Source organism: Tachysurus vachellii, chromosome 9 (genome assembly GCF_030014155.1).
Source record: "Tachysurus vachellii isolate PV-2020 chromosome 9, HZAU_Pvac_v1, whole genome shotgun sequence".
Lineage (NCBI taxonomy): Eukaryota > Metazoa > Chordata > Actinopteri > Siluriformes > Bagridae > Tachysurus > Tachysurus vachellii.
Window position 1 is genome coordinate 18377999 of NC_083468.1, and position 25893 is coordinate 18403891.

General features: G+C 35.9%; 3 protein-coding genes across 5 annotated transcripts in view; 2 read left to right on the forward strand and 1 right to left on the reverse strand.

Moving 5' to 3' along the window:
* Positions 1-5004, forward strand: part of ppfibp1b (PPFIA binding protein 1b) — a 31171-nt gene extending 26167 nt beyond the window's left edge. For all 3 annotated transcript variants that reach the window (XM_060878073.1, XM_060878075.1, XM_060878074.1), the window contains 9 exons: positions 449-599; positions 1123-1234; positions 1326-1414; positions 2081-2203; positions 2292-2417; positions 2507-2695; positions 2814-2987; positions 3645-3710; positions 3795-5004. In XM_060878073.1, coding sequence (XP_060734056.1) covers positions 449-599; positions 1123-1234; positions 1326-1414; positions 2081-2203; positions 2292-2417; positions 2507-2695; positions 2814-2987; positions 3645-3710; positions 3795-3881 — 1117 coding nt within the window. In that variant the 3' untranslated portion in view covers positions 3882-5004. The remainder of the gene's footprint in view (positions 1-448; positions 600-1122; positions 1235-1325; positions 1415-2080; positions 2204-2291; positions 2418-2506; positions 2696-2813; positions 2988-3644; positions 3711-3794) is intronic.
* Positions 5005-6886: 1882 nt separating this feature from the next.
* Positions 6887-11601, forward strand: endouc (endonuclease, polyU-specific C). Its single transcript, XM_060878642.1, has 8 exons — positions 6887-6980; positions 7182-7244; positions 7328-7427; positions 7638-7749; positions 8525-8646; positions 9390-9502; positions 9648-9798; positions 11000-11601. Exons 1-8 carry the CDS (start codon positions 6970-6972, stop codon positions 11267-11269), a joined length of 942 nt encoding a protein of 313 aa, XP_060734625.1. The 5' UTR covers positions 6887-6969; the 3' UTR covers positions 11270-11601.
* Positions 11602-17381: 5780 nt separating this feature from the next.
* Positions 17382-24596, reverse strand: tat (tyrosine aminotransferase). Its single transcript, XM_060878081.1, has 12 exons — positions 24330-24596; positions 23438-23731; positions 22769-22873; positions 22354-22421; positions 22041-22199; positions 21723-21861; positions 21524-21576; positions 19562-19714; positions 19293-19421; positions 19044-19127; positions 18831-18929; positions 17382-18673 (listed from the first exon to the last, which is right to left on the reverse strand). Exons 2-12 carry the CDS (start codon positions 23724-23726, stop codon positions 18533-18535), a joined length of 1419 nt encoding a protein of 472 aa, XP_060734064.1. The 5' UTR covers positions 23727-23731; positions 24330-24596; the 3' UTR covers positions 17382-18532.
* Between the last annotated feature and the right edge of the window lie 1297 nt (positions 24597-25893).

Sequence of the window (25893 nt, forward strand, 5' to 3'; positions counted from 1 at the left end):
GATCTGCTTGAGCTTGATCCAAATGAATTGGATTTAGGTTGAAAATGGTGGTATAATTCAGACATAACTGGCATGAAAACACTTGAATCAGACTTTTCTCTATCAGATTCAAAAACTCTACTCAAAGCTCAGTGCAGTGCTGCATAAATTTATTTATGTGTAACTTTTGCATTTTTGAGGGGGATTATATGTAATACACATGTAAACGAATAATAGACTTAAATTGCTATGTTTGGCATACATCTATAAAGAGTACTTTTGGAATCCGCAATCAGATTGAATTCACTCGGCTCAATGAAAATGGGCGCATTTAAACATACCCAGATGTGAGAGGTATGAGACAAAGATGCATTTTTAGATTTAGCTGGATTATTGTGGACAAAGCCTTATACTTTGTTTACGCTTACATTATTTGGGACCTGAAATTGTGTGTGCTTGTTTGAATCAGTGAGGTGGATGCTCCATTTGCACGTTGGTCCCGGGAGCAGGTGTGTGACTGGATGCAGGAGCAGGGACTGGGGCTATATGTGAACCTGGCCAGACAGTGGATTTCCTCAGGACAGACTCTCCTACAGGCTTCTCCACAGAACTTAGAGAAGGTGAGCATTCAGTTCATCATATACACATGTCCAGTCATAGTGCAAACTGGGTAACTCAGGATAAAATGCATTGTTAATGAATATTTGGTGTAAGAATCGTTATACATTATAGTTTCATCTCTACAACTAGAGAGTCATTGCTTTAAAGAAACATCTCCTGTATCTCCTGGGGCAGGATGTGTTCATGCCAAACTACCAAATATCTAGAAGCTGATGAGTTATTATTTTCCCACCTGTGTTTATTATTCTCTTGTAAGCTTTTCTGGAAGATTGCTTGTGAGTAATATGATCCTGGTTCGGTTTTATTGGTCTTTGGTTGAGAACATTCTGATTTTTACTCAGGTTTCAGTTTTTAACTCTTAACTTTTTAAAAATGTTGATCACTCCAGTGCTGTGGCTGACCCTGAGGATCTTTATCTCTCTGTGTGTGTGTGTGTGTGTGTGTGTGTGTGTGTGTGTGTGTGTGTGTGTGTGTGTGTGTGTGTGTGTGTGTGTGTGTGTGTGTGTGTGTGTGTGTGTGTAGGAGTTGGGGATCAAGCATCATCTACACAGGAAGAAACTGCAACTGGCCCTTCAAGCACTGGGCTCTGAGGAGGAAGACAACAAAGGCAAACTAGACTACCAATGGGTGACGAGTAAGCCTTTAAGTTTCATTAAGCAATTTTGATTTTTGATTTTTTTTTTTTTTTCCTCCTTAATATTTCATTTTGTAATCACTTCACCCAGGGTGGCTTGATGATATTGGACTTCCTCAGTACAAAACTCAGTTTGATGAGGCAAGAGTGGATGGGCGAATGCTTCACTACATGACTGTGGTGAGTTTTCTCTCTTGATGCCAACAGGCCAGAAATTTGTTCACCTCTTATGTCACTGCTTTTTATATATGTCTATTTCCCATATAAATGTTCACATGAATATATTTTCAGGGTTGGATAAATCACTAGCATAAGCACAAATATGGCCTGACAATAAAGCCATCTTTATCGTCTTTTCTTAAAAACATACGTGTGAAACACATTGTTCTGAATTCCACTTCCTGTTGCTCTACACACCAGTTGAGGTGTTCTAGTAAGACTATTTTACAAGGGGTATTTGTAGGTGTGCACAGATGAACGAACGGCCGAATTCTCCTTCTCCTTTACTCTCATTCACCTTGTAGTGAAACATGTAGACAGAAAACAAAAATGCTAGACGCACCTGAATATCTTGCGAGGCTAAAACACCACAACTCTTCGCAGAAATGTTGATCAACTACTTTTTCACTTGCTGAGGACACAGTGTGCTACATTAGAAAATGTCTAGAAGAGTATAACAGCTATAAACTCATTTGTTTTCTTTAGTCTGTGTAAATACATCTGCAAACTAGTTCACGTTTAGATACCACTTTTTAGCTCCAGCTAAAAAAAAAGCTTTTTAGCTTGATTTGTCCACCCCAATAGAGTTTGAATACCTTTAACAATGACCTCTGTTGTGTTGATCAGGATGATCTGCTGTCTCTGAAAGTGGGAAGTGTTCTGCATCACCTCAGCATCAAGAGAGCTATCCAAGTTCTCCGCCTCAACAATTACGAGCCCAATTGTCTACGCCGTAGACCCTCAGATGAGGTGTGTGTGCTGCTGAAATTTCCCATAATACTATATTAACATTAACGCTTTGTGTAACAGTGTTGTTTCCATCTGCCTGTCTTGGTAGAACAACATCACCCCAGCAGAAATCTCTCAGTGGACCAATCACCGTGTGATGGAGTGGCTGCGTTCTGTAGATCTGGCAGAATATGCACCCAATTTGAGGGGCAGTGGAGTCCATGGAGGTCTGATGGTGAGCTATATGGAGGAGGATAACTTTAGAGGATAACAAAGTGTGTGAGATTTGATGATCCTTAAATAGGCATATGTTTGTGTGTTCAGGTTCTCGAACCTCGTTTTAATGTGGAAACAATGGCACTGATCCTGAACATTCCTCCAAACAAGACTTTGCTCAGAAGGCACCTGGCGACTCACTTTAACCTGCTGGTTGGTTCGGAGGCTCAGCAGACGAAGCAGGAGTGTATGGAGAATCCTGATTACATTTTACTCACTGCAACTGCTAAAGTCAAGGTACAGCTCACCATCCACACTACAAGATCTAACAGGATATAATTCTGGTTACCACTGCATTTTATTTTACTCTTGGTTTATTTAATCTGTCTTAACTCTCATTTTGTGTTGTATTTAGCCACGAAAACTGGCATTTGGGACCTTTGGGACTTTGAAGAAGAAGAAGCAGGAGGATAGTGATGAGTATGTGTGCCCCATGGATGTGGAGATGCCAAAAGGACACAGTTTCCAGAAAGGCTTTAGAAGCATGGAGCTGCACATTTACGAGGATGAGCTGGACAGACTAGAACAGGTGGAGTTATTAGGACCCAACAAGGACATTTGCTAGGTTGAGCTGTACACCATAAGACAACATTTTCCTTGACTGGTTCTATTTCCAGTGGAAAGCATGATGTTTATTCTTTCTTTTTTTTTTTTTTTTTGTTGTTGCTTTTAATTATATTATTAAATTATTGTTTTAATTAATTTGTCTATTGGTTGGCAGTTGTGGCATTGCTCCAGATCCAGGATCTCTCCTTGCTTCAGTATTTTCTGTGTAATGCATCAGTTTAGTGGCATCATTAGAGGGATTGTTCTGGGTCTCCGTGGGGCTACTCAACCCTCTGTGCCGTAATGTTCCTGTTCTTGCTATGTGTAGTGTTTGTGTAGCTCCATAGCTCCACTAATCCCTAGTGCTGCATTGAGGTTGATGGAGCCTAGTGATGCTGCAGCTGTCCAGATTGTCTAGACCATGCCAGCCTCGGCCGTCAGTGGGACTCTGACGTTGAAATTTGATTAACGGCTTTTGGTCTCAATCTTTTATTTCTTTCAGTACTATTTTGTATTTGTGTGCTTCTTGTCCTAAAATTGTACCACGAGTATGAAAGAGACATAAATTAAACTACATGTCACTTCATGCGTAATCTAGTCTGTTTCATTACATTTTTATTTCTTTTTTTGCTATCCATAGATGGAGGATTCAGAGGGCACTGTGCGACAAATTGGAGCTTTCTCAGAAGGCATCAACAACCTGACGGTAAACAAGACAGCAATCTAAAATATAGAAAGATATATGATACATTTTAGAATGTGTAATGATCGCAAATATTTTGTGTTTCAGAGTATGCTGAAAGATGACGAGCTCTTTAAGGAGGTTAGAACATCATCCCCCAACATTAGCGTGACTGACGACGACTCCAACGTTTGAGGAATTTTTTTGGGCCCAACTGCCCATAGTGGTGCTGCTGTGATCAAAACTGACTGTGCCAACCTCTCTGCACATCTCTCTCTCTCTCTCTCTCTCTCCCTCTCTCTCTCACTCTTATCTGTCAGTGCTAGCTATACATTGTGAGTGTATTCCTTTTATGTAAACTCTCATAAAAAAGCTACAATACAGTATTTGCCACAGTACAGTGCAGAGTAGGTGTCATTCTTCAAGTTAAAATATGTGTCAAGGTTGTGAATATGTCTCTCTGGAGCGGTTATAAGAGTGTATTGAATAGTCAGTCTCATCTTTGCTTAATATTTTATAAATATTATGTAGTTTCAATTACGTATTTTTAAGGAGAGTTTTTAAGGGAAAATTAGCAGTTCTACTGTAGTTTGCCTCCGAACTGCAACTGGAGATTTGTTGTTGTTTTTTTTTTAATGGACTTCCACCCCATCTGTTGTGTCCAGTATGGCAAACGGTGCACAGTGACACTTTTATCCTTTAAATAATAGAATTTATTTTGATGAGAAATAAGATTTTTTTAAAACTACAGTAAAAAAAAATTAAAAACTCCTTCCATTAAGAACTGTTATATTCCACAATGATCACAAGATATCTGCCATATTTACATTTTTCTTAAAAACCTTTCACAGTATTTGATGTATTTATAGGTCTATTTGACCATAATGTGTTTGCATGCAATATCTTCAACACTACAAAAGCTCAGTACTTGCCTTGTAAAGGAATGGTGGCCCATCCAGGTCATATTCCTGCCTTGTGCCCAGTGTTCCTGGGAAATACACCGTATCCTCCATGACCCTAACCAGAATAAAGACATTACTTCAGATGAAATGTAATGAAAACTCAGTGCAAAGTATTGGATGCCCTATTTGTACAGTTGAATTTTATTTAATCTTTGCTCTCTCTCTCTCTCTCTCTCTCTCTCTCTCTCTCTCTCTCTCTCTCTCTCTCTCTCTCTCTCTCTCAATATTGTGCATCAGTTAACATATCAAAATTGTTCTTATTACACATCAAAGCAATGTTATTGTTTTTACCAGCCATAATTGTATGTTGTCTTATGCACATTTGTAAAAGGTCAATAAATTAAAGTAAAGCATAATCCCATTTATTATGCTTATATCTGTACAAACGCACTGATTTCATTTTATCCCTAGTATCATAGCTTTAAATAGAGCTGGCTTGGATTAAGCCATGGACTAACCGAGGTTGATCAGAAAATCTCTCTTTAGAATAAAAATCCTTTCCCTGTCCCTGAATTTTTTTTTTGTTGTGTTTTTAGCCGTATCTGTTTCATATTGGTAATGACAGTGATTGGTAATGACAATATTGGTAATGACATACATATCTATATTTGAGGGTGTTCAGGATCCTAAAACACCTCTCATTTTGCTTGTTAAGGCTGTCCGATGTTATTCATGTCTTGCAGCATAGGCTTTGTTGTATCTGTTATGTTGTCATCCATTATTTGAACATGCCTCAATATGCATTACCAGTTCCTGTTGAAGTTGCACAGAATGCAGACTGCATTCACAGTGTTAGTTTTCTTTGACCTGTTGGATCTTTCAGAATTGGGGTTCATCCATCATCTAAACCCAAGTTGTTTTTCTCAGCAATAAGGGCACAAGCTTGCTGAAGGCACAAGGCTTTCCTCATGAAAGAGATCTATTGTAGGCTCTGTAGTGCATCACAGCACTGTGGAGTCTTGCTGGAGGCTTATCAACTTAATGTAGCACTTTACGATTCTGGCTTGTACTGGAGTCACCTGCCACACTGGAGCTGAGGCCTCTAGGGTTAGTAACATCACTGTAACTAATTGAATTATGTATGTATGTATGTATGTATGTATGTATGTATGTATGTATGTATGTATGTATGTATGTATGTATGTATGTATGTATGTATGTATGTATGTATGTATGTATGTACATACATGTATGTGTGTGTGTGTGTGTGTGTATATATATATATATATGTGTGTGTGTGTGTGTGAGAGAGTATGTATGTGTGTGTACCTGTGGCATTATTTTTACATAAGTCAAAACCTTTTTGTATTTATTTATTTATTTATTTATTCTTTTTTTAAGAAACGTGAAAAATTATTTTCTTTGCATATCCAAGCACATTCATGTGGCAGCTCCTTCTATAAGGATATTATTATTAGTAGTACCTCTAAGCTAACCAATAACAATGACTTATTTACCTGAACATACATTACACCACAATATTACAGTGTTTGCTCTACTTTGGTCAATGGTGGCACCGACAGTTAAGGCTCTGGTTTATTGGTCAGAAGGTTAGTGGTTCAAGCCTTAGAACTGCCAAACAGTCACTGTAGGGCCCATTGAGCTACAGTAGGGTTTGAACACTCTCTAATCCAAGGGTACTATATCACGGTTAACCCTGTGCTACGTTTTATTTCTAAAAAGTTAGAACCCACCCATACGTTAAGTATAGGGAGGTCACACCCTACCGAGCAGGGGCACCACTATTTTGGGCCCTATGAAAGAAAATGAGACTGGGCCCCCTACCACACCCATTTCGCACCAAACATACAAGCCACTGCGGGCCCCAAAAGTGCGTGGGCCCTTAGAATCTTCCAAACTTTTCCCTTATTAGTGGCACCCCTGCTACTTAGTATGACCTACTTTTATTAGACAAAATTCTAATTAAAATGCTTGCATTACCCGTTATTGTCTGGGACACATCCCACACTGTTTTGTGTCATGTTTTGTTTGAGTGATTTGATTCGTTTGAATGATGTTCCAGACATTACTATACAGAAGCTATTTTTATTGCCAAGTGTAATTTGTGTGATTGCTGCACACTCAAAAAGTAAGAGTGCAGTGTAAAATGCTAAAAATAGCCTGTACAGTGTTTTAGAAAGAAAGAAAGAAAGAAAGAAAGGGAAAAAACAGCAGAGAAATTGTAACAACAAACTCACCCACCCATTTCTGGGAGTGTTATATAAGTACGTGGTAGGTGTTTAGACTTGTAAAAGGCCGTCTGTGTTTCAGCCGAGGAAGAGTTCAGAATCCTGTTTTGCTACACGGAGAAACAAAGAGCAATGGCTAGCAGGTCAGATATGTGTATTGTTTTATTCTTTAACTTTTATCATTTTTATCTCACAATGATTAATGCTTTTTCCAGACAATGCATTATAATCTGTGTGTGCAAAAAATATAAGAAATTGCCTTTACATTACAACTGGCTGTTTTAGTTGTTTTTAGTCAAACTAGGTTACATTATTTGCTATAATATCTTTGCATCTTCTTCCAGGCAACTGTGGGAATGTCTTATTGTCCTCCTGACCTTCTTTGCACATAGAAGTGCAGCAGCAGCGTGAGTTGAGCTTTTTCTTTAGATATTTGTACCACGTTATAATATATTTACAGACATTGCTGAAATTCTTGTAAAATCTACAGCCAAACTGTAAACCAGGAGCTGTCTACGATAATCTGTGACCTCTGGAAGTTAGACGTCAATCGATTTACGCCTGAGACTGACTATAAGATCTCGTTACAGGTATGTCATTATGGTTTATTATAATATATGATAATTAATATATTATATATCATTAATATATTAATAGGACATAAAGAGGATTAGAGGGAAGGGTTTTCTTCACTGTTAGGGATTTTTTCTATTCCATATAAGAAATTGGATATAAGGTTTTTTCTTTTATAAAAGTTGCCTTCATGGTTTCTTTACATTTCCATTTTGTAAACAAAAAAGGGTCGAGCTGCTTTCATACCGAAAGGGAGCAAATTTGTGGTCGATCACGCTTCATCCCCTCTTTTCTCCTATGTGGATGAGAAAAAGCTGCAATCCATCATCACATATGCAAGTAAGAGAAAAATAAATATATTTTCTTACAGAAATCCTTAGCAAAATGCTTAAAATGGATAAACTTTTAAATTAAAGTTCACCTCCTGCCTTGAAATTTGATTAACCTCCTAAGACCTAAGATTAACCTCCTTATGAACCTGAGTTCAATATACAAACCTTGACAGTTGAAGTAATACAGTCACCTAATTGGGCCTAACATGTTTTACACTGTCTGCAACTTTAACAGTTTTAACATGCTCTACGTCTTAAAACAGATGCCATAAAAATCTGCTTGGTTTGCATATAAGCTTTAATTTTTCCCAGGAGCAGCTCTGGACATGCCTTTCTCACAGGCGTGCCTGGATTCTTTCTCCAACTGTGAGGCTTCCATTTTGCATTTTGGTTACAAAGGACCATTAATGAACTGTGAAGCATTTATTTAATGCAGCAACTCTAGTGTGATAAGAACATAAAATGCAAGGAGAATATGTTCGGATTTTTGTTTGATGGTGGAAAAAAAAACAGGGAAAAAGGGAACCCTAATAAAGGAGTTGCTTGTGTAAAGTAGGCTGTCATTTATTTAAAACAAAGCATGTCTATCTTTATAGTGATATGAAATGTAAGATTCTGAAATGTTTTACAATAATATGTAGTGATATCAAGGAGATATTCTAACTGTCTATCATGCATGTTTTAATGCATGTTTAAATTAATCAGACATAATCAGACAAAAACAGCTTGTGATTATACAAATCATTTGTTCAAAAGCTTCAAGATCTCTCACTCCCTTCTAGAGTTCATGAAGCTGCTGGATAACTATGAAAGGTCCACTGGTGTAGCCGAGAAGGTGACTAGTGAAGAGATTGCTGAGAATAACGCTTTCCTGGATGCCATCTTAGACACAGCGGTCATGAAGGTAAAAACACTACTGTAAATTTTGTATAAAAGTGTAAAACCAAGACACTGTTTCCTGGAAATCCATGAGTTGAGTACAAAAGTGCCATAACAGTAGCACTTAACAACCCCTATACATGTAATGAATGTGTTAGTTTTGACAGATTTTCTTCCATTATAAAGTATCAATGATATGTGTAAATGAAATAAGGTATAGAATATGTGTTTGGGCATCTGGGTTCTCCAGCTTCTGCCCACCTCCCAAAAACATCAAGTTTATAGCACCATATAGTGTAATATTTTGGCCATAATTATAACTGCTTCCATCCCCTTTCAAGTTCTGTAAATAAAGGAAATGAAAGGGGATGTCCTCACATGTATGCCTGTATGTTCTAAAATCAAGGCTGTTCTAACTTCTTTCATTTCCCCTTCCTTCCTGTCAGTGTGTCATACATTAGTCAATTTTGTGTCCACGTTTCAGTTTTAATATCAAATCCACTTGCTGTTTAACTTGTGAAAAACATAAAAATACTCTTAACAGTACACATTATATTGTAAAATGGCTTATACATGTATGTAGTAAATTCATATGAATTCACTGCTTCTACTTCTCCTGTCACATTATGTTTTTAGGTGCAGCTCCTGGAAAATTAAACCCAGAATGTAACAGTGTGCAATAAAACATCTGGTTTTGTGTGAAATGCACAATGAAGTGCCTAATTTGTTTAATGATAGATATTCTGGGGTTTTGTTTGTGTTTTACAGAGGGCTCACCAGTATTTAGTTCAAAAGGGAAAATCAAACTCAGACCTAAGGCAGTTCAAGAGTCAGCTGTACTACATGTGGTTCCGACTTTACCACAGAGATCGGACTGGAGGGTTAGTCTCTCTCTCTCTCTCTCTCTCACTCTCTCTCTCTCGATTCATATGTGTAAGCGGTCTACAGTGAATTTAATGTTAGTAACGTGAAACTGTTTCTTTTTTTCACCTCCTCCTCCTTCTTCTTCTATACCTTCTTTACCAGGGCAGACTCCAGTGGCTTTGAACATGTGTTTGTTGGCGAGACAAAATCCGGCAGTGATATTATGGGTCTCCATAACTGGGTCCAGTTTTACCTTCAAGAAAAGCAAAATCTCCTTGATTATAAGGGTTACAAAGCAACAAGAAATGATATGGTAATGTCAAACACCTCTACTGTAAACTGCAAGCTGAAAAATGTTAACCACACACGTTTCTGCCTTAGTACTGCAAACAGGATTGTATTTATTACTGCAACACTTATAATGTTAGAGTCAAACAAACCATATATCGTATTGTCAATAATCATTTAAGAGCTGCAAAAACCTTTGCTTCCATTTGTAGACAAAATTGGCTGAGAGTTTGTCCTGATATTTGATCTGCATGGTCAGCCAGTGTCTCATGGGATTGTTGTGGACAAAGAAGCTGGAGACTGTGCCTTCTTTTGAACCAATGTTGCGTCAGGCAGCTGTATGGTCTGGTCTTTTATCAGCAATCAGGTCTGTGCTGAGCTCGGAGTTTGCGATGAACCATTAGTTCCTCAGAAGCTCTTGGTTGCACTATTGTAAATTGTTGTAGGAAGGACATTATTTACATTTACACTATCTACTGTAGAGTGTCACCCAAATGAGGATGGGTTCCCTTCTGAGCCTGGTTCCAATCAAGGTTTCTTCCTCATATCATCTTAGGGAGTTTTTCCTTGCCGCTGTCACCTCCGGCTTGCTCATGAGGGATAGGGATATAAATATATATAGTATTTTAAATTTTAAGTTAATCTTTTTTAAATTAATTTTAAAACTTCAATTGTATATATTCACTTATTTATTTTTATTCTTGTTTTTTTCTTCTTCTCATTATTATTATATATGTATTTCCTTTTCTCTCTCTTTTGTTTCCATACTTCTGTAAAGCTGCTTTGAGACAATGGGAATTTTTTTAAAAGCGCTATACAAATAAATTGAATTGAATTGTCCACCAGTTTTTTTAAGCTGAGAGGCTTAAAAAAATATGAAGTAACTTCCAGTAAAGGGAACATAGTGAGCATTGTGGAATTTTATGCTATGGAACCTATAAACTGATATTCCTTCATCATCTTTTATTCTCTCTCTCTTAAAGTTAATTAGACACAAATGTTATTCTACAGAGAAAAGCTCTATATTATAATATAAACCTGAGATTTGAATTACAGCCATAATTATAATACTGCCACAGCTGTTGTCATAGAAAAGTAAGCAACATCTTCTGACCAAGGAGTTTTAAGAATTCAGCATCATGGTCACTGAAAGATCATGAAGGTGAAAAGAATTACAAGAATTTTCAAATTTTGGAATTTGACGTATACTCTTCTTTTCCTTTAAGCCGGATGCAGATGATCAAGTCTTGAATGTGCAGTTCAGCTGGCATGGCCTGCTGAAGCCAGTGGGCAGTACTTTCATTGGTGTCAGTCCTGAGTTTGAGATGGCAGTGTTTACCATCTTCTTCCTGACATCCACCGAGAAAACTAGCACTGCGGTGGTGAATATGGACCAATACCAACTGGAGCTTGTTGTCAACCGACGTGGACGCTCCATCGGCACTTCCTACCCCAAGCTACTGAGCAGCAACAACAGACACATACTAAACAACTGAGCTTTACTTTTAAACAGTTGATTTTTCTGCTTGTAGCATTCGAGATTCAACTTGATAGTTAATAAAAATAAAATAGACAAGACTTGACATCACTTTTTAGAATAAGCTAGCGTCTTTTAAAAACCATTACATGTAGCATGTGTCTGAGCATTAAAGACATGTTTTTATTTGACAAAAGGAACTGATAAAACTTGTCCCTGCATTTAGAACAAACAAAACAACTCTTAATTGAAGAGCATGTCATTTGAAAGATAATGCATAAATTGTGGGTTTTGCATAATGGAATCAACCGATTTTTTTAACCATTGTTAATAAATCTTAGCAAAGTAAAATGTTGTGCAAGTTTTTTTTTTATTCATTAATCATCTACCATCTACCATCTAACCCAGAATATTGTTCAGGTTACAGAAACAAACCTGCTGTTCTAATGTACAATTTGTCAGTCATCATGTGGCATTCATTAGTGGAAATTGAGCACCACTGAGCAGATATATATCATCACATGGAATACAGTAACTTTTTCCTGCAAAGTGACCTATATGAAAGAATTGGTCTTGATTAATTTCACCTAGTATAAACATTCATGTCATTTTGATCATTTTCACACAAACCATCACAATGGACTTGAAATGAAGCAATAAAGGTGCAGTGAAGTATAGACTTTCAATTTTAAATCAACAGGTTTAATAAAAAAATATTGCATTAACAGTTTAGGGATGAAAGCTATATTTTTTCACAGTCCGAGCATTTTCAATTGGCTGATTGACTGATAAGCAGTTTCATGGCCTGTTTCCTCATTATTTAATGAAAAATTATGGAGATAAAAGATCTGGAGTTAATTCCCCGGTGTTGAAAGTGCGTTGGTAGCTGTTCAAGGGAACCCTCAATATGCGGTCCAAAGAGATGTCGATGCAAGTGAACCTAATCCATCAGTTCTCCACAGACACACACTATTACTTTTAAGTATCTAAAGCTTTGTTGTGTTTTGTTCACAGACTGAACTTAGATCAGACAGCATAGAGTAGTAGAGTTCTATAATGTTATAAAGGTTTCAAAATTAAAAAGCTCTACAGACTTACTGCCCTACTTCATTCAAACCTTACTTTATTAACTAGTGGCAAAAACAAATACAACACTGCTAAGTAAAAGTCAAAAAGTCAAAAATGAAAACAGCCAACTCTTCCTAGACTTTATATAAAAGTAAAATTAAAGAAAAGAGAATAATTAAAGAATATAACAGTAACCAAAAATAATGAATGGAAATAATATGAAATAAGAAGAGTTAATAGAGGTAATAGCATGTCATGTGCATTTATTTTACATATGTTAATGCCATTGCAAGTCTCAAGAGTTATTGTATTGTAATAAAAATTTGTTTAAAAGTTTGAAACTGTATATATGGTATGATCTATGACTAACCATGGGGGGTTCTTAACATTTAGAAACCAGGTTTTTCAGGGGGAAAAAATCACATTATTGTGTAAATATTTATGGTTAAAATATCACTTGTTATCAGTTTTCTTCATTATTTATTTTGCTCACTGATAAGGATACTGTAAAGGAAGACACAAAAAGGTGCTCATAGTAAATAATTCCGTGTTTATTACACTGAATAAACACTGTTTATAACACATATCTCTGTGTGTGTATTTGTGTGTTTACCACTTTTACCACATTACCACTATAGTGCATGTATGCCCTGTGGCCTGTTGCACCTATGTGACACTCTCCCATTTCCTCTGGAACAGTGTGAAAATCAGGAAGTACTGTAAACTAATTCTCTCCTCTGGGTTTATTCTGTAAAATAAACCCATCTCTCTCTCTCTCTCTCTCTCTCTCTCTCTCTCTCTCTCTCTCTCTCTCTCTCTCTCTCTCTCTCTCACTGAGGACATTATTCTGCATAGTTATTTGTATAAAATGATTCTATCCAAATGTTGTCTTGTTTTACATTATATATTAAAATTATGATATAATATTACCTACGGTATTTGTGGGAAATATTATGTAAAATACTTTTAATTATATAATCAGATTTGTATTTATATATAATCTATATAATTGTAAAAAGTAAGTAAGAGTAAGTTTGCATGTTCTCCCCGTGCCTCAGGGGTTTCCTCCGGGTACTCCGGTTTCCTCCCCCGGTCCAAAGACATGCATGGTAGGTTGATTGGCATCTCTGGAAAATTGTCCGTAGTGTGTGATTGCGTGAGTGAATGAGAGTGTGTGTGTGCCCTGCAATGGGTTGGCACTCCGTCCAGGGTGTATCCTGCCAATGACGCCTGAGATAGGCACAGGCTCCCTGTGACCCGAGATAGTTCGGATAAGCGGTAGAAAATGAATGAATGAATGAACATTTATGATCGTTCATTTGTCAAAAGCCAAACAGAAGCAAACAGAAACAAACAAACAGGAACAAAAAAGGGTCAATTTTGTTAACAAAATCCAAAATTGTATTTTTTAATATATCAAGAAAAATGTCACTCTGACAACTTCTTACTAATTACATAATAATCTGTTTCTGTTTGTCTTGCATTTTTCTTTTCTGTCTCCTGGTCCACAAGCACAACTTCTGGCCTAATGATGTGCCCTAGAAATGCTACTTTGGATACATGAAACTTACATTTTTTCCCATTTTCCTATTGTAATATTCTTAAGTGCAGCACACATGGGGAGATGGGGGAAAGATATTAACTGGAATCTTTATTAACAGAAGCAGCGTGTACAACTGCTACTACAACTGGTAGCTACCACAGACTGGCTATGTTCAATACAACAATACTCTTTTGGACAACTTTTGGATGTCTTTTGTATAACATTGGAACTTTTGTATAACATCCACGTTACTAAACCTATAAGCAATATTCTTGATGTACAACACTTATGCAGTGTAAACTTTATAACTTTCAAATACAAAAGAAAAATATTCAATTAGGGTCGAAAACTGAGCGCAACAGAAATAAAGATAGGACTGTGAGATTTTAAAGTATCTTTTGTTTTAAACATTACAAAAAGTGAAAATAGCACTAACCAGTTGAAATCGCAATCATGAATATCATTTTATATGGTTAGATCTTTTTAATAAAAGTGATCTGTTTGGCTAATCATTGTTTGGCTAATCATTTTACATCCTCGATCGTTAATGTTAATATGGACAAAAGTGAACCATTCGGCTGAAATACATAATAATTAGTTATATGTAGTTATATAGCGTGTTAGAAAAGTTGGATTGTTTAATTAAAGATTAATTAAAGTCAAGCCGAATAGGAATATTAGCGAAAATGATCTAAACGGCTAGATATAATAGCTGATAGCTAAAGGTCACTAATTGTTTACATTTACATTTACAGCATTTGTCAGACTCCCTTATCGAGAGAGATTGTTTCTCAGTGTTCAGTTTTTTAAAATTAAATAAAAACTTCCGTAAAATAATAACCGTTTTATAAAAAGTTAAAATGCTTCCAATAACATGGAATATGTTCTAGTTTATTACTTAGATGTTCATCTTTGTGATTCAGTACTTGCTGTACTCTGTCCCCTAAACACCCCTAACCCCTTTCTCAACCCCTTCTAAACCCCACCTAATCATCATCCCCTCCACTAGTCCAGAGTTTGTTAATTTCTAAAACATTAATGTAAAATTAGCGTCACATAAAAATCGTCAAATCAACCATTATAAGAAAACTTTTTTAAAAACAACAAACTAACATTGCAGCTGGAAAGTCCATGCTACTAAAATAATTCTAAAGTATAATAGTCCTAAAAATAATAAGCATTTGTTGTGGTATAAAATACATTAATCTTTAATAATAGTACAGTTGTAAAATCAGTAAATTACATTCAATAAAAATAATCAGTAAATGTCATTCAATAAAAATCAATAACTTTTTTGTTCAACACTCATTTCTCAAGTGTTTCTTTCTTATAACACATCATAAACATTTCTCCTTGGTTTAAAAGTAATTACACTGTTTTCCTCTCACAAGCAAACACATTCTAGCCAACACTCTGACCGTCTTAAATCTGTAAAATGCCAAATAAACTGATAATAAGTGAATCTGAAGGTGCGATTTTACTAATACATGTTCAAGTTCATTCTCACAAGTGATTGCACCATGGTGATCAATTGATTAGTTTACAGATGAGACCTTGGAGCTAAAGCACCACAAGGAAGAAATTTTAAGTTTTAAATTTAAAATTTTAAGATTTAGGATTTTATTACTATTAATGGGGGGCACGGTGGCTTAGTGGTTAGCACGTTCGCCTCACACCTCCAGGGTCGGGGGTTCGATTCCCGCCTCCGCCTTGTGTGTGTGGAGTTTGCATGTTCTCCCCGTGCCTCGGGGGTTTCCTCCGGGTACTCCGGTTTCCTCCCCCGGTCCAAAGACATGCATGGTAGGTTGATTGGCATCTCTGGAAAATTGTCCCTAGTGTGTGATTGTGTGAGTGAATGAGAGTGTGTGTGTGTGCCCTGTGATGGGTTGGCACTCCGTCCAGGGTGTATCCTGCCTTGATGCCCGATGACGCCTGAGATAGGCACAGGCTCCCCGTGACCCGAGGTAGTTCGGATAAGCGGTAGAAGATGAATGAATGAATGAATGAATTACTATTAATGCTGAATTGGAGAAAACACTATTAAAGAGATGGTGTGGTCAGATAGACAGAAGGGTTTAGATTACCAGGTTGTATTTCCTGTCTACAACACTTTGTGTATTTTGATATTATCTGAACGAACTTTTTATATTATGCATTATTAAAAAAAAAGTCAGCCATTTCTTGTGAAAAATAAATAATTGCCAGATTTAAAAATCAATAGCCAAACGTTTTATATTAACAATTTAATAGCACACTGTGTTTGCTTTTACTGTCTTACTGTCAGGAATAGCTGGGACTATTCCCTACCTGGACACTAGGGGGACATTTTGGCAGTTTTCCAGTCTTGTGCCATGTGCTTTTGTTTTTGTTTTGTGTATCAACTGTGAAATACTGACAAAACTTATCTTATTTATTTAGATAAAATATTATCTGGAAGTAAACAAAAATAAAAATCCAGGTTTGTGTGTGTGGTTATTTTATATTTCTTTTAAAAGAAGAAAACAGAAGAAAAATGAAGCAGACTTAAAAGAGGCTTCTTCAGTATTTCACAGTTGATACACAAAACAAAAACAAAAGCACATGGCACAAGACTGGAAAACTGCCAAAATGTCCCCCTAGTGTCCAGGTAGGGAATAGTCCCAGCTATTCCTGACAGTAAGACAGTAAAAGCAAACACAGTGTGCTATTAAATTGTTAATGTAAAACGTTTGGCTATTGATTTTTGTACGTTTCTGTGTTTTCACCACAAAATACATGCTACTGTCTGCTACTAGGAGATTTCACAGTGTATGAGTTAAATTACACTGTGAAATCTCCTACAACAGAGATGTGAATGGAAGTTTTTCATCTCTTTAAAAACTATAGCACCAAACTACACAGGCAACATGCTGAGACCTTGCTGAGAGTTTAATAGTAGAGGTAAGAGTATTCTGATAACCTAAACATCAGTTCCACACACACACACACACACACACACACACACACACACACACACACACACACACACACACTATTACCGCTAAGTATCTAAAAGCTTTTTCTTTTTTTTTCTTTAAAGTGCACAGTTTCTTTGTGCAGTTCTTAGATCAGACAGCAGAGAGTAGCAGAGTTCTGTAATGTTATGAAGGTTCCATAATTCCAAAGCCCTAAGGACTTACTAATCCAAACCCTACATTATTAACTAGTGGCAAAAACAATTACAATACTGCTAAGTAATATTTATCCTAAGACATGAGAGTAGAAATAGAATAGCAGGAGCAACTGGAGGAAGATCTAAAACCCCACATAGACACTAACCACACCTCCGGACATTTAGAAACCAGGTTTTTGAGGGGAAAAGATCACAATATTGTGTTAAAGTTATGGTTAAAACATCACTTATTATCAGTTTCCTTCTTCTTCTTTCTATTTGGAGTTAAATAACAAAAATGTAATGACTGACCATAAATAGTTCCATAACGATTTATACATTTTGTGTCCATAGTTATTTAGACTTCATTTAGATCACAATGTTCCAACATTTATGTTAAGTTTTTATTTAAATAACAGTTACTATTTAATACTGAAAAATCATATAAAGGATATACAAGAAGATAAAAAAAACATGTTTAACGCTATAAAACCATGTTTATACAATGGTGGGGTTACAAATATGTTATACAGAGATCTCAGAAGATACCTCAGAATCTCTGACATCATTGAGGGTTCAAAGACATGCGTTTTCTCTCATCAATCTGTTCAGAGAATTTCATGGTATACAGGATAAAGAGCATGTTGTATGAAAGTTAAGATCCCACAGCAGCACTCATAGCTTCCAGTCAGTTTGTAATGCAGTGGTGAGACATGGGCTTCTCTTTAGCCTCTAAAACAAACCAGGATCATATACATACACAAAAGAAATTACTACAGTCTCCAAGTGATAAGTACAAGGTTTAAATAAGAACGTTTGCTTATCCATATAAAATCGCACAGAATAGATGCATAGTATATATAATAGTAATGGGGTCGCATAGCCTAAGCTCGTCTCTGTCTTGCAGTAATAAAAAGACATTAATAAAATGGTTGCATCCACATCAGATTTCTTTTAACAAATGGTTTAAGGTGGGCAATTTTGGATATTTGTGCAAACAAGCTCAACAATACCATCAGTTAGTACAGAATAGCATGAAAAATCAATGATGACATGATTACTCAAACTGAAGTGCTGTCTAGTGTCTATTTTTGGGAATTTGAGGTAATATTTTCAAGCTTGACTTATAGGTAACACATCATCAACAGTGAGTGCGAAATACAGCCTAATGAGCTATAATGAATGAGAATGCAGTGGATTATTTGGTCTATCATTGGACCAATGATATGCCATTTACTTCAGAAACTAGACTAAGCTACTGCTCTCCAAAAAAAAATACAAATTCAATTAAAGGTAAAATGACAAAATCATAAGGTTGACTATTATATTTGGTTTTCAAAGTAGGGCATAATGGCAGTAAAAAAAAGAGAACTCCGAATATACGTTTATGTTATAATGCCATTTCTCAGCAATAATTGTTCATTGTTGAGCTTTGGATAAATATAAGATTTCAGTCTTATCACAACCATATCATATATCATGACCAGTCATCACTAGTACATGGAGTATTTTGTAACTTGCTCATCGAGCATGGTACAGGTTCACTTGTCCAGATCATTGCTGTCTTGGCTGCGAGGTCTGTAGTGGCGTGCACAGAATTCCCTGATCCTTTCGCATGCTTCCACCATCATTTCCTCAGGAACTGTCACCACAATCCGGAAAAAGTTTGGGTATTCAAATGCCTGAAGATGAAAGTATGATTGTTGTATAGTGCGCTTATAGTATCATAGATGAAAAAGGACATTTTACAACTTGATGATCTACTTATTTAAATAATATATGACAACAGCTTTACAGATGTAAAACAGATAATATATTGAGGAGAGCTGAGTGATGTACCGTGGCAGGTAAGCAGAACACGGACTGTTCGGTAACCAGCCGCTCAGTAAACTCCACATCGTCGTGGAACTCTGGAAAGTGCTCCATTTCAACACCAACCTAAAGATGAAAACAGATGCATATTATCTTCCTATAAGTTGACGATACAATCCGTTCTAAAACTGACACCAGAGTAACTATAATTTTTGGTTAGGGTCTTCATTTAAATATTACCATAAGGTACATGGCTCCAGATGGCATTACTGGATTGAGCCCAGGAACAGTGGTCAGCTCTGAGAAGCATATATCTGCATTTGACTGTAGGAGATGACGAAAAGTTACAATAAAATATAAAGGAGGTCAAAGCATTTTAAAGGTTTTGACTCGACAGAAATTAAATACATGTTAGAGAATGACTTTTAATCATGTTTGCCAGTTATGTTCGCAAATCAATACATTTTCAAGTCACACTGGTTTTCTTACCTTTATGAAGTTAATTGTACTTTGGTAGAACTCAGAGGGGGTATTTTTAAAAATGCTTTCTAGCGCCCCCTGGATAACTGTACAGGCTCCCAAAATGCGTTGACTGAGCTTCACAAGACCTTCCCGAATCTTAGAACATAATCATGGAGAAATATGTAAAGTGAATATAAAATTATGTTGATGTTATGTTTTATGAATATAAAATTATGTTATGGTGAATATAAAATTATGTCTTATTACAACATCCTAATTGTTAAAACTGAGCACACCTCTGGTCCGAAGATGTTATTGCGGTCATGGATAAGAATCCAGCCCATTCTCCATCCAGGAACAAGCCAGCGTTTAGCCAGACCACCACAGGACAGAATTGGTACATCACTGCTGAGAGGAGCCAGTGAATGAAACTTACAGTTGGGAAAGACCTGAGAAAGTTTAGAACTACATCAATGATGTGTGATGCAATGCATCATATGGATAATGTTAAGTTGTAAGTTAAAAAATCATTGTTATTTTTATTCTTTCATTGTTATTATCATTGTTGTTTTTTAAATGTATGTAAAGATTTAGCTAAAATTGCATTCTTTAAAACAAATCTAATAAATAAACAAATAACAGAAATCTAATAAAATGGCTTTTTTGTATAAATCTCTAAAATGGCTTTTTTGTATAAATAATCCACTTAAAAATAAAATGATAGAGAATAGTAGTCTTGTGTTGAATCTTTCTTGCTCTGGTGTGCTGTATTCTTAAATCTTTGTGCAGTTAGAAAATGAAGGTGGAAAAAAACAAAAAGGAAAAGGAAAGGAGGGAGAGAGAGGATCCAATCATATAGTATGTAAGGTTGGCGGTCTGGCTCTCATTAGACTGGAGCCTTAATGGTGGGCGGATGAATCCACCCCACTTCCCATTGGCTGTTGGCTGAGATTGTAAACCTAAAGTTTTGGGAAAAATCTGTTTCACTGGCTCATTTACACATACAAGCAGAACACATATGTGATTTTATCCAAGGTCCGAACTGGTATTCCTTCCTCCAATTTCTGCTTTTTGTCTGGTCCAAACAGTTCACACTGTAAAATAAACCAATCTCTCTCTCTCTCTCTCTCTCTCTCTCTCTCTCTCTCTCTCTCTCTCTCTGTGACTTTGACCTCAGTTCTTATCCATTTATTTATGACAAACACATGTGAATAGTGCACAGTCATTGTGGGTGGAAACTGCAGGATTTACAGACATACATGTGGCTTCCTGCTGTATACATCAAAGAAAAGTAATATGATCTCCATTATAATAATTTGTTATATTTTTTCAGACCTTCAGGGCACATAATATGCTCTCATATGATTCATACAAATTTGATTTAAGGCTAATTTCCTTAACACTTTACACGCATATGTGATTATTTACATCTCTTTTTTTCTTGCCTGAAACAGGACCATGAAGGTGAAAGGACATGTCCCTATCATGACATTGTGCTTTACTTTTTAAGAAGTGCAATTATATATAGTATATATTGATTTGTACTCAATGCACTCATTTTTAACTTGCCCTGTAATCCCTTTTGTGCTGATGTGTTTTCCTTTGCTGGACTGAGCCAGGGAAAAGCAGTTGGCTGTATTCTCTCTCACTCTCTTTGTTATAAACCGTGTAATGCCAGAAACTACTTCCAAAATAAAAATATAAAATATCCAGCATTAGTAACTGAACTCATCTCCTGAGCCTCCATCAAATGGAGGAATCTTAGTCTTCACTGTTCCATTAAATTCTCGAATCTGTTTGGTCAGATTACGTTCATGCATTTTCTATTACAGCAGTTCTAACAATAGTGCTGGCTGTAATTCATACCACAAGTGTATATTAACTCATTTACTATAATTCATATACATATCTTAGCTTTTTTTATTTTGTGGAAGATGCTTTCTATATTTGTAACATAACTAAAAATTTGCCAATGGGAAAGGGCAGGATTTGAGGAAATTCTAAAGCATTTCAATGTAAATTTGACAAGATAAAAAAGTATGAAATGGTGTTAATGCATAAATAAAACATGGCCTAATCATTGCCACATTGTTGTGGTATTAGCATGGGCTGTATTGTTTGCTAACATATAACCCCACCACCACCATAATTGCCCCATTATGGTGAAAGTAAAGAGTACATAGTGTAGTTTCACCATAATTGCCCCATTATGGTGAAAGTAAAGAGTACATAGTGTAGTTTCTCTGCTGCTCACTCACCATGTCTCCATAGATCTCATCTGCTAGGATAGGCACACAGTGTCTTGAGGCAACTACAGCAGAGCAAAGAGTGAATAGGTTAATATTCAAGGTTAAACAGATCCATCTAAAATAAAATAAATAAATAAAAACTGCAACACTGCAATATCAAATAGACTAAATTCTCGCATTGTACAGAACCCAATCATGTTATACACACCTGAGAGGATGTTCTGCAAGTGCTCTTTGTTAAATACAGAGCCACAGGGGTTGGATGGGTTGTTGACGATCAGACAGGTTGTCTTCTCATCAATCAGACTTTCCAAGTGTTGGAGATCAATCTCCCAGGACTTCTCCGGCTAAAGACAAAAGACCATATAAATGTTGTATAATGGGAAGATATATAATCGCTGTATGAACAGCATTGATATCACCCACTTTCCTGATTCTTTAAAAAAACTGACTTCCTTCCTTTTTGTTAAACTCTATTAATTTTGTATATATTATTTTATGAAGTATTTTCACTACAATTACATACCAGTAGGTTGTACAGTTTGACCTGGATACCCATTGACACTGCCAGAGTTTTGTAGAGAGAAAAACCAGGGCAAGGAACCAGGATGTTGTCTCCTGGATTACACAGCACATTGATGGCCAACTCAATAGCCTGGCTACACCCACTAGTCAGGATCACATCCTAAGGAGCAAACAGATTTAGGGAAAATGTTCACAATGTTTTGAATCTGTGTTCTCATATATATATACATGTATATACATATATACATATGTATATGATAATATACATATCATATATATATCATATACATATATATGATAATTTGTGCACTTACATTAGCTTCCAGTGGAGCACTTGCTTGGCTGTAGAAGTTCGCCACAGCCTCTCGGCTCCTGTGGTAACCTATAACGATAATGTTAAGATAATATTAAGAAATTATTACACATTTTTCTCATATATGAGATAATATGTGAAAATAAAACCCTAAACAAATAAAAACAGGAAATGGAAAAAATGTACATTTTTGTTTGTTCTTGTGTAAATAAGCCAACGCTACATTGAATAGTCAATTTCAAATGATCAAATTATCAGATTATTTAAGTGCTAATAAAATTGATAACTAAAACAATTTCCATGATTCATGGGACAATTTCTCAATGTTAAGTTTAAAGTTTGTGTGAAGTACATTCTGGGAGTCTGCCATTCATTTTCCTTAATTTCCTAAGTAGGCTGGGATGTAGATGTCTCACCTACTGAGGGGGCATAGCCGTTGTATTTGTGTGAAGCTACAGCTTCCTTCACAGCCTGTAGCACACTTTCATCTGTAGGCAAGTTTCCGAATACTGTAGGGTCACCTGAGGTAAACAAAGAGAGATGGAAGGAAGATGATGGAGGGAAAATGATTATATTGATAATCATGATGATGATAAAGATTGTGAAAAAAGATAACGATGAACCTTATTTAATATTAATGGAAGGAGTCTCCAGTGTCAGTGCTTAAACCAGTCATTTTTTATATTTTTTAAAATAACATTTTTGTTTGTTTTTTTTTTTTTTGTCTTGTCTTTGGGTAGCGAATGACTGTAGCTCCAATAATGTAACAATGTAATATGTTTTTTTCTACTGTAGTTCTGTAATCTATATTATATATTTATCTTATTATTGTACATATAATATTGTAAAATTATTTTATATTATATATTATATAATATAATATTGTAATAGTATTTTTATAATATTAATAAATATTATATATTTATGTATTATATAATGTTATTATAATATTATAACATTATATCTACTGTATGTTTTCTCTCACCACGGTCAATAAATTGGAATTGACAATAAAACTCAAGTAACTTCTATTTTAATGACCTGTTAGAAATCATCTAATGGTTTGTTGAGTTCTGATATTTTACCGATGGACAGGGCGATCATGGGTTTGTCAGGGTTCGGGGTGAGCTTCATTCCGTCCACTATAGCGCGGATAGGGTTGAGGGTGCTCTTCGCCATCTCTGACGCTCGCACCTTCCACCGCTGTCCGCGCGCTCTCGGTTTAACGGGGCTGCGCGCGCTCCCGTTCAGAACAGTAACACCGTTTCCGTTCATTCCATTGACGCTGTCGCCATTCAGTCCGTGGCCTTTAAACTTTTCATCTCCGTGAAAACCGTTCATTGAGACTCCATTCATTTTCCCGGCACGTGACATTTTCTCTATAAAAAACAAATGATGATGATGATGATGATGATGATGATGATGATGATGATAAATAAATAAATAAATAAATAAATAACAATAATAATAATAATAATAATAATAATAATAATAATAATAATAATAATAATAATAAGCACGTGTGTAGCCTACAAACATAACTAACAATAAAAACATCAGCAGCGTTGGACTGATTATTTCCAGCACTCGGAAAGACAAGCAAAAATGGAGACAGCCAAAAACAAAAAATAGGCTCTGAAATATTATTCTTATTATTAGGCTTCTATACTTGGTTCGATTATAAAGAAAACATAATTGTTGTATCAACAAATGTGATGAATTAAAAATCAATAGATGCAATTTATGCAACACAAGAATTTTAAAACTATTAAATCAAAACAAATTCTGTCACAAGTTTCTATAACTGCAGAAACCAGAAGTGTCTAACTGAACCTGCAAACCTCCTGCATCACCAAACATGCCAAATATTGTGCATCTTTATTCTAAACAATGACTGAATTCTGTTTCAATGATATCTTTAGTAGACATGTATGAGACATGCTTGTAAATTGTAAATTAATAATAATGAAAAAATACCTTTAAGAAGTGCCTCAAAAGACTTTATCTCTACAGGAATATGTTTAAATTATGCACTGAAATGAGTTGTGAGTTTAGTTCTGTGGTCGCTTTTATAGACAGCTGTTGCAGAAATAAGTGTTGGATGATACCACCCATTTTTTCATTGGTAGAAACTGAGGGCTGTCCCACACACCCCACTTACATGGTCAATGATGTAAAAGGACCCTAACATTTACAGGTAAGCTTGGTTCTTTCCAGGAACTGGAATTTGACACTTGGTGCTGATTCATTCCCAATATTTATATGCCCCTTATATGCTACTGTACAGTTTGTAGATTGAGCAGATTTTGTGCATTTCGGGACCTGAATGTTGTGTTTAAATTGTACAAACTCAAGGATGCTTTTAGTCTTAGCAAATCTTATGCTGTTTGATGAAGTGAACAAAAACTGAGAAAGATCAGTAAAGTCATTATACTGTATGTCTGCAGTAACAATTTAATTCTGGTCAGGGTTGAGTGGAGTCAGAGCCTATCTCAGACACAGGAGAACATGGACAACAACCCAGAGTGTAATCACACAGAACTGAAATGGGGACCATGGAGTCTTGCCACTTTGTGGAGGATTTAGCAAAGGCTATAATATTCACATGATACCTATTTCAGCCTAATTTTAGTTGTTTTAGTTTTAGTCTCGTCGCTATTAAGTAGCAAGACACTACGGAATCTATCTGGTCAAAATGCAAAACATCTGTCCTGCACATGATACAGTTACGTCAACCAGTGTTTGGCAAATACACAGAGGTAGCAAGTTGCATAACCTATGCAAACAGATAGACAGTGCTTTTAGGAAATGTAAGAATCTTTTTTAAGGTCTAACACACCTGATGTTTTGAGCATGCCTATCAATTGAATATGACGTACAGCAGCTGGACAAAATAACTGAAGCATATTAATAATGATTGAAGAGCTGCCCCTGCTCAATCACACCCACATCATCATTATTTAATATACTTCCAGCACATACATTTGAATCTAATTCAAATTTGAACACAATAATATATTTTCCTAATGTATTTTAACTTTTGTTGTTATCTTGTTTTCATAAATTTGTACAAAAAATATATATCTAAACAATCACAGATGTATTTTTAAACAATTTGTTTAGGAAAAAAGGGAGAAAATACTTGAAAGATTTGACTTCTTTGGCTTCTTGTCACACATAGACTACAGCACAGTGGAATTCTTTTCTTTGCATTTCCCAGATAGAAGTTGGGGTCAGAGTGCAGGAGCAGCTATGATACAAGAACCCCTGGAGAAGAGGGGGTTAAGGGCAGAACAGTTGCAGCTTGTAGGTACTGGGGCTTGAGCCATTACCCAACTTGGTCAACAAGATTAAATTCTTTTCTAATATAGTCTGGTTTGTTTCAGTCATGTCTCCTTTGAACAGCCTAGTGTGATGCTCCTATTATTATTCATCACTCTCAATATGGTGTTCTTGGATTTTTGTAATCAAAAATGACAAGCTGAATTATTTCTAAAGAGTTCTATTTTTATTTCATCTGACCAGAACATATTTCATACTT

Coding starts and splice junctions, on each gene's coding strand:
- tat (XM_060878081.1), bottom strand. CDS start 23,726: ATGTCACGTGCCGGGAAAATGAATGGAGTCTCAATGAACGGTTTTCAC. Junction 18,930..19,043: donor CTGGAGCCATGTACCTTATG/GTAATATTTAAA, acceptor TTTCATCTTTAG/GTTGGTGTTGAAATGGAGCA. Junction 18,674..18,830: donor TGTTCTGCTTACCTGCCACG/GTACATCACTCA, acceptor TTTCATCTTCAG/GCATTTGAATACCCAAACTT.
- endouc (XM_060878642.1), top strand. Junction 7,428..7,637: donor ACTATAAGATCTCGTTACAG/GTATGTCATTAT, acceptor TAAACAAAAAAG/GGTCGAGCTGCTTTCATACC. Junction 7,750..8,524: donor ATCCATCATCACATATGCAA/GTAAGAGAAAAA, acceptor ACTCCCTTCTAG/AGTTCATGAAGCTGCTGGAT.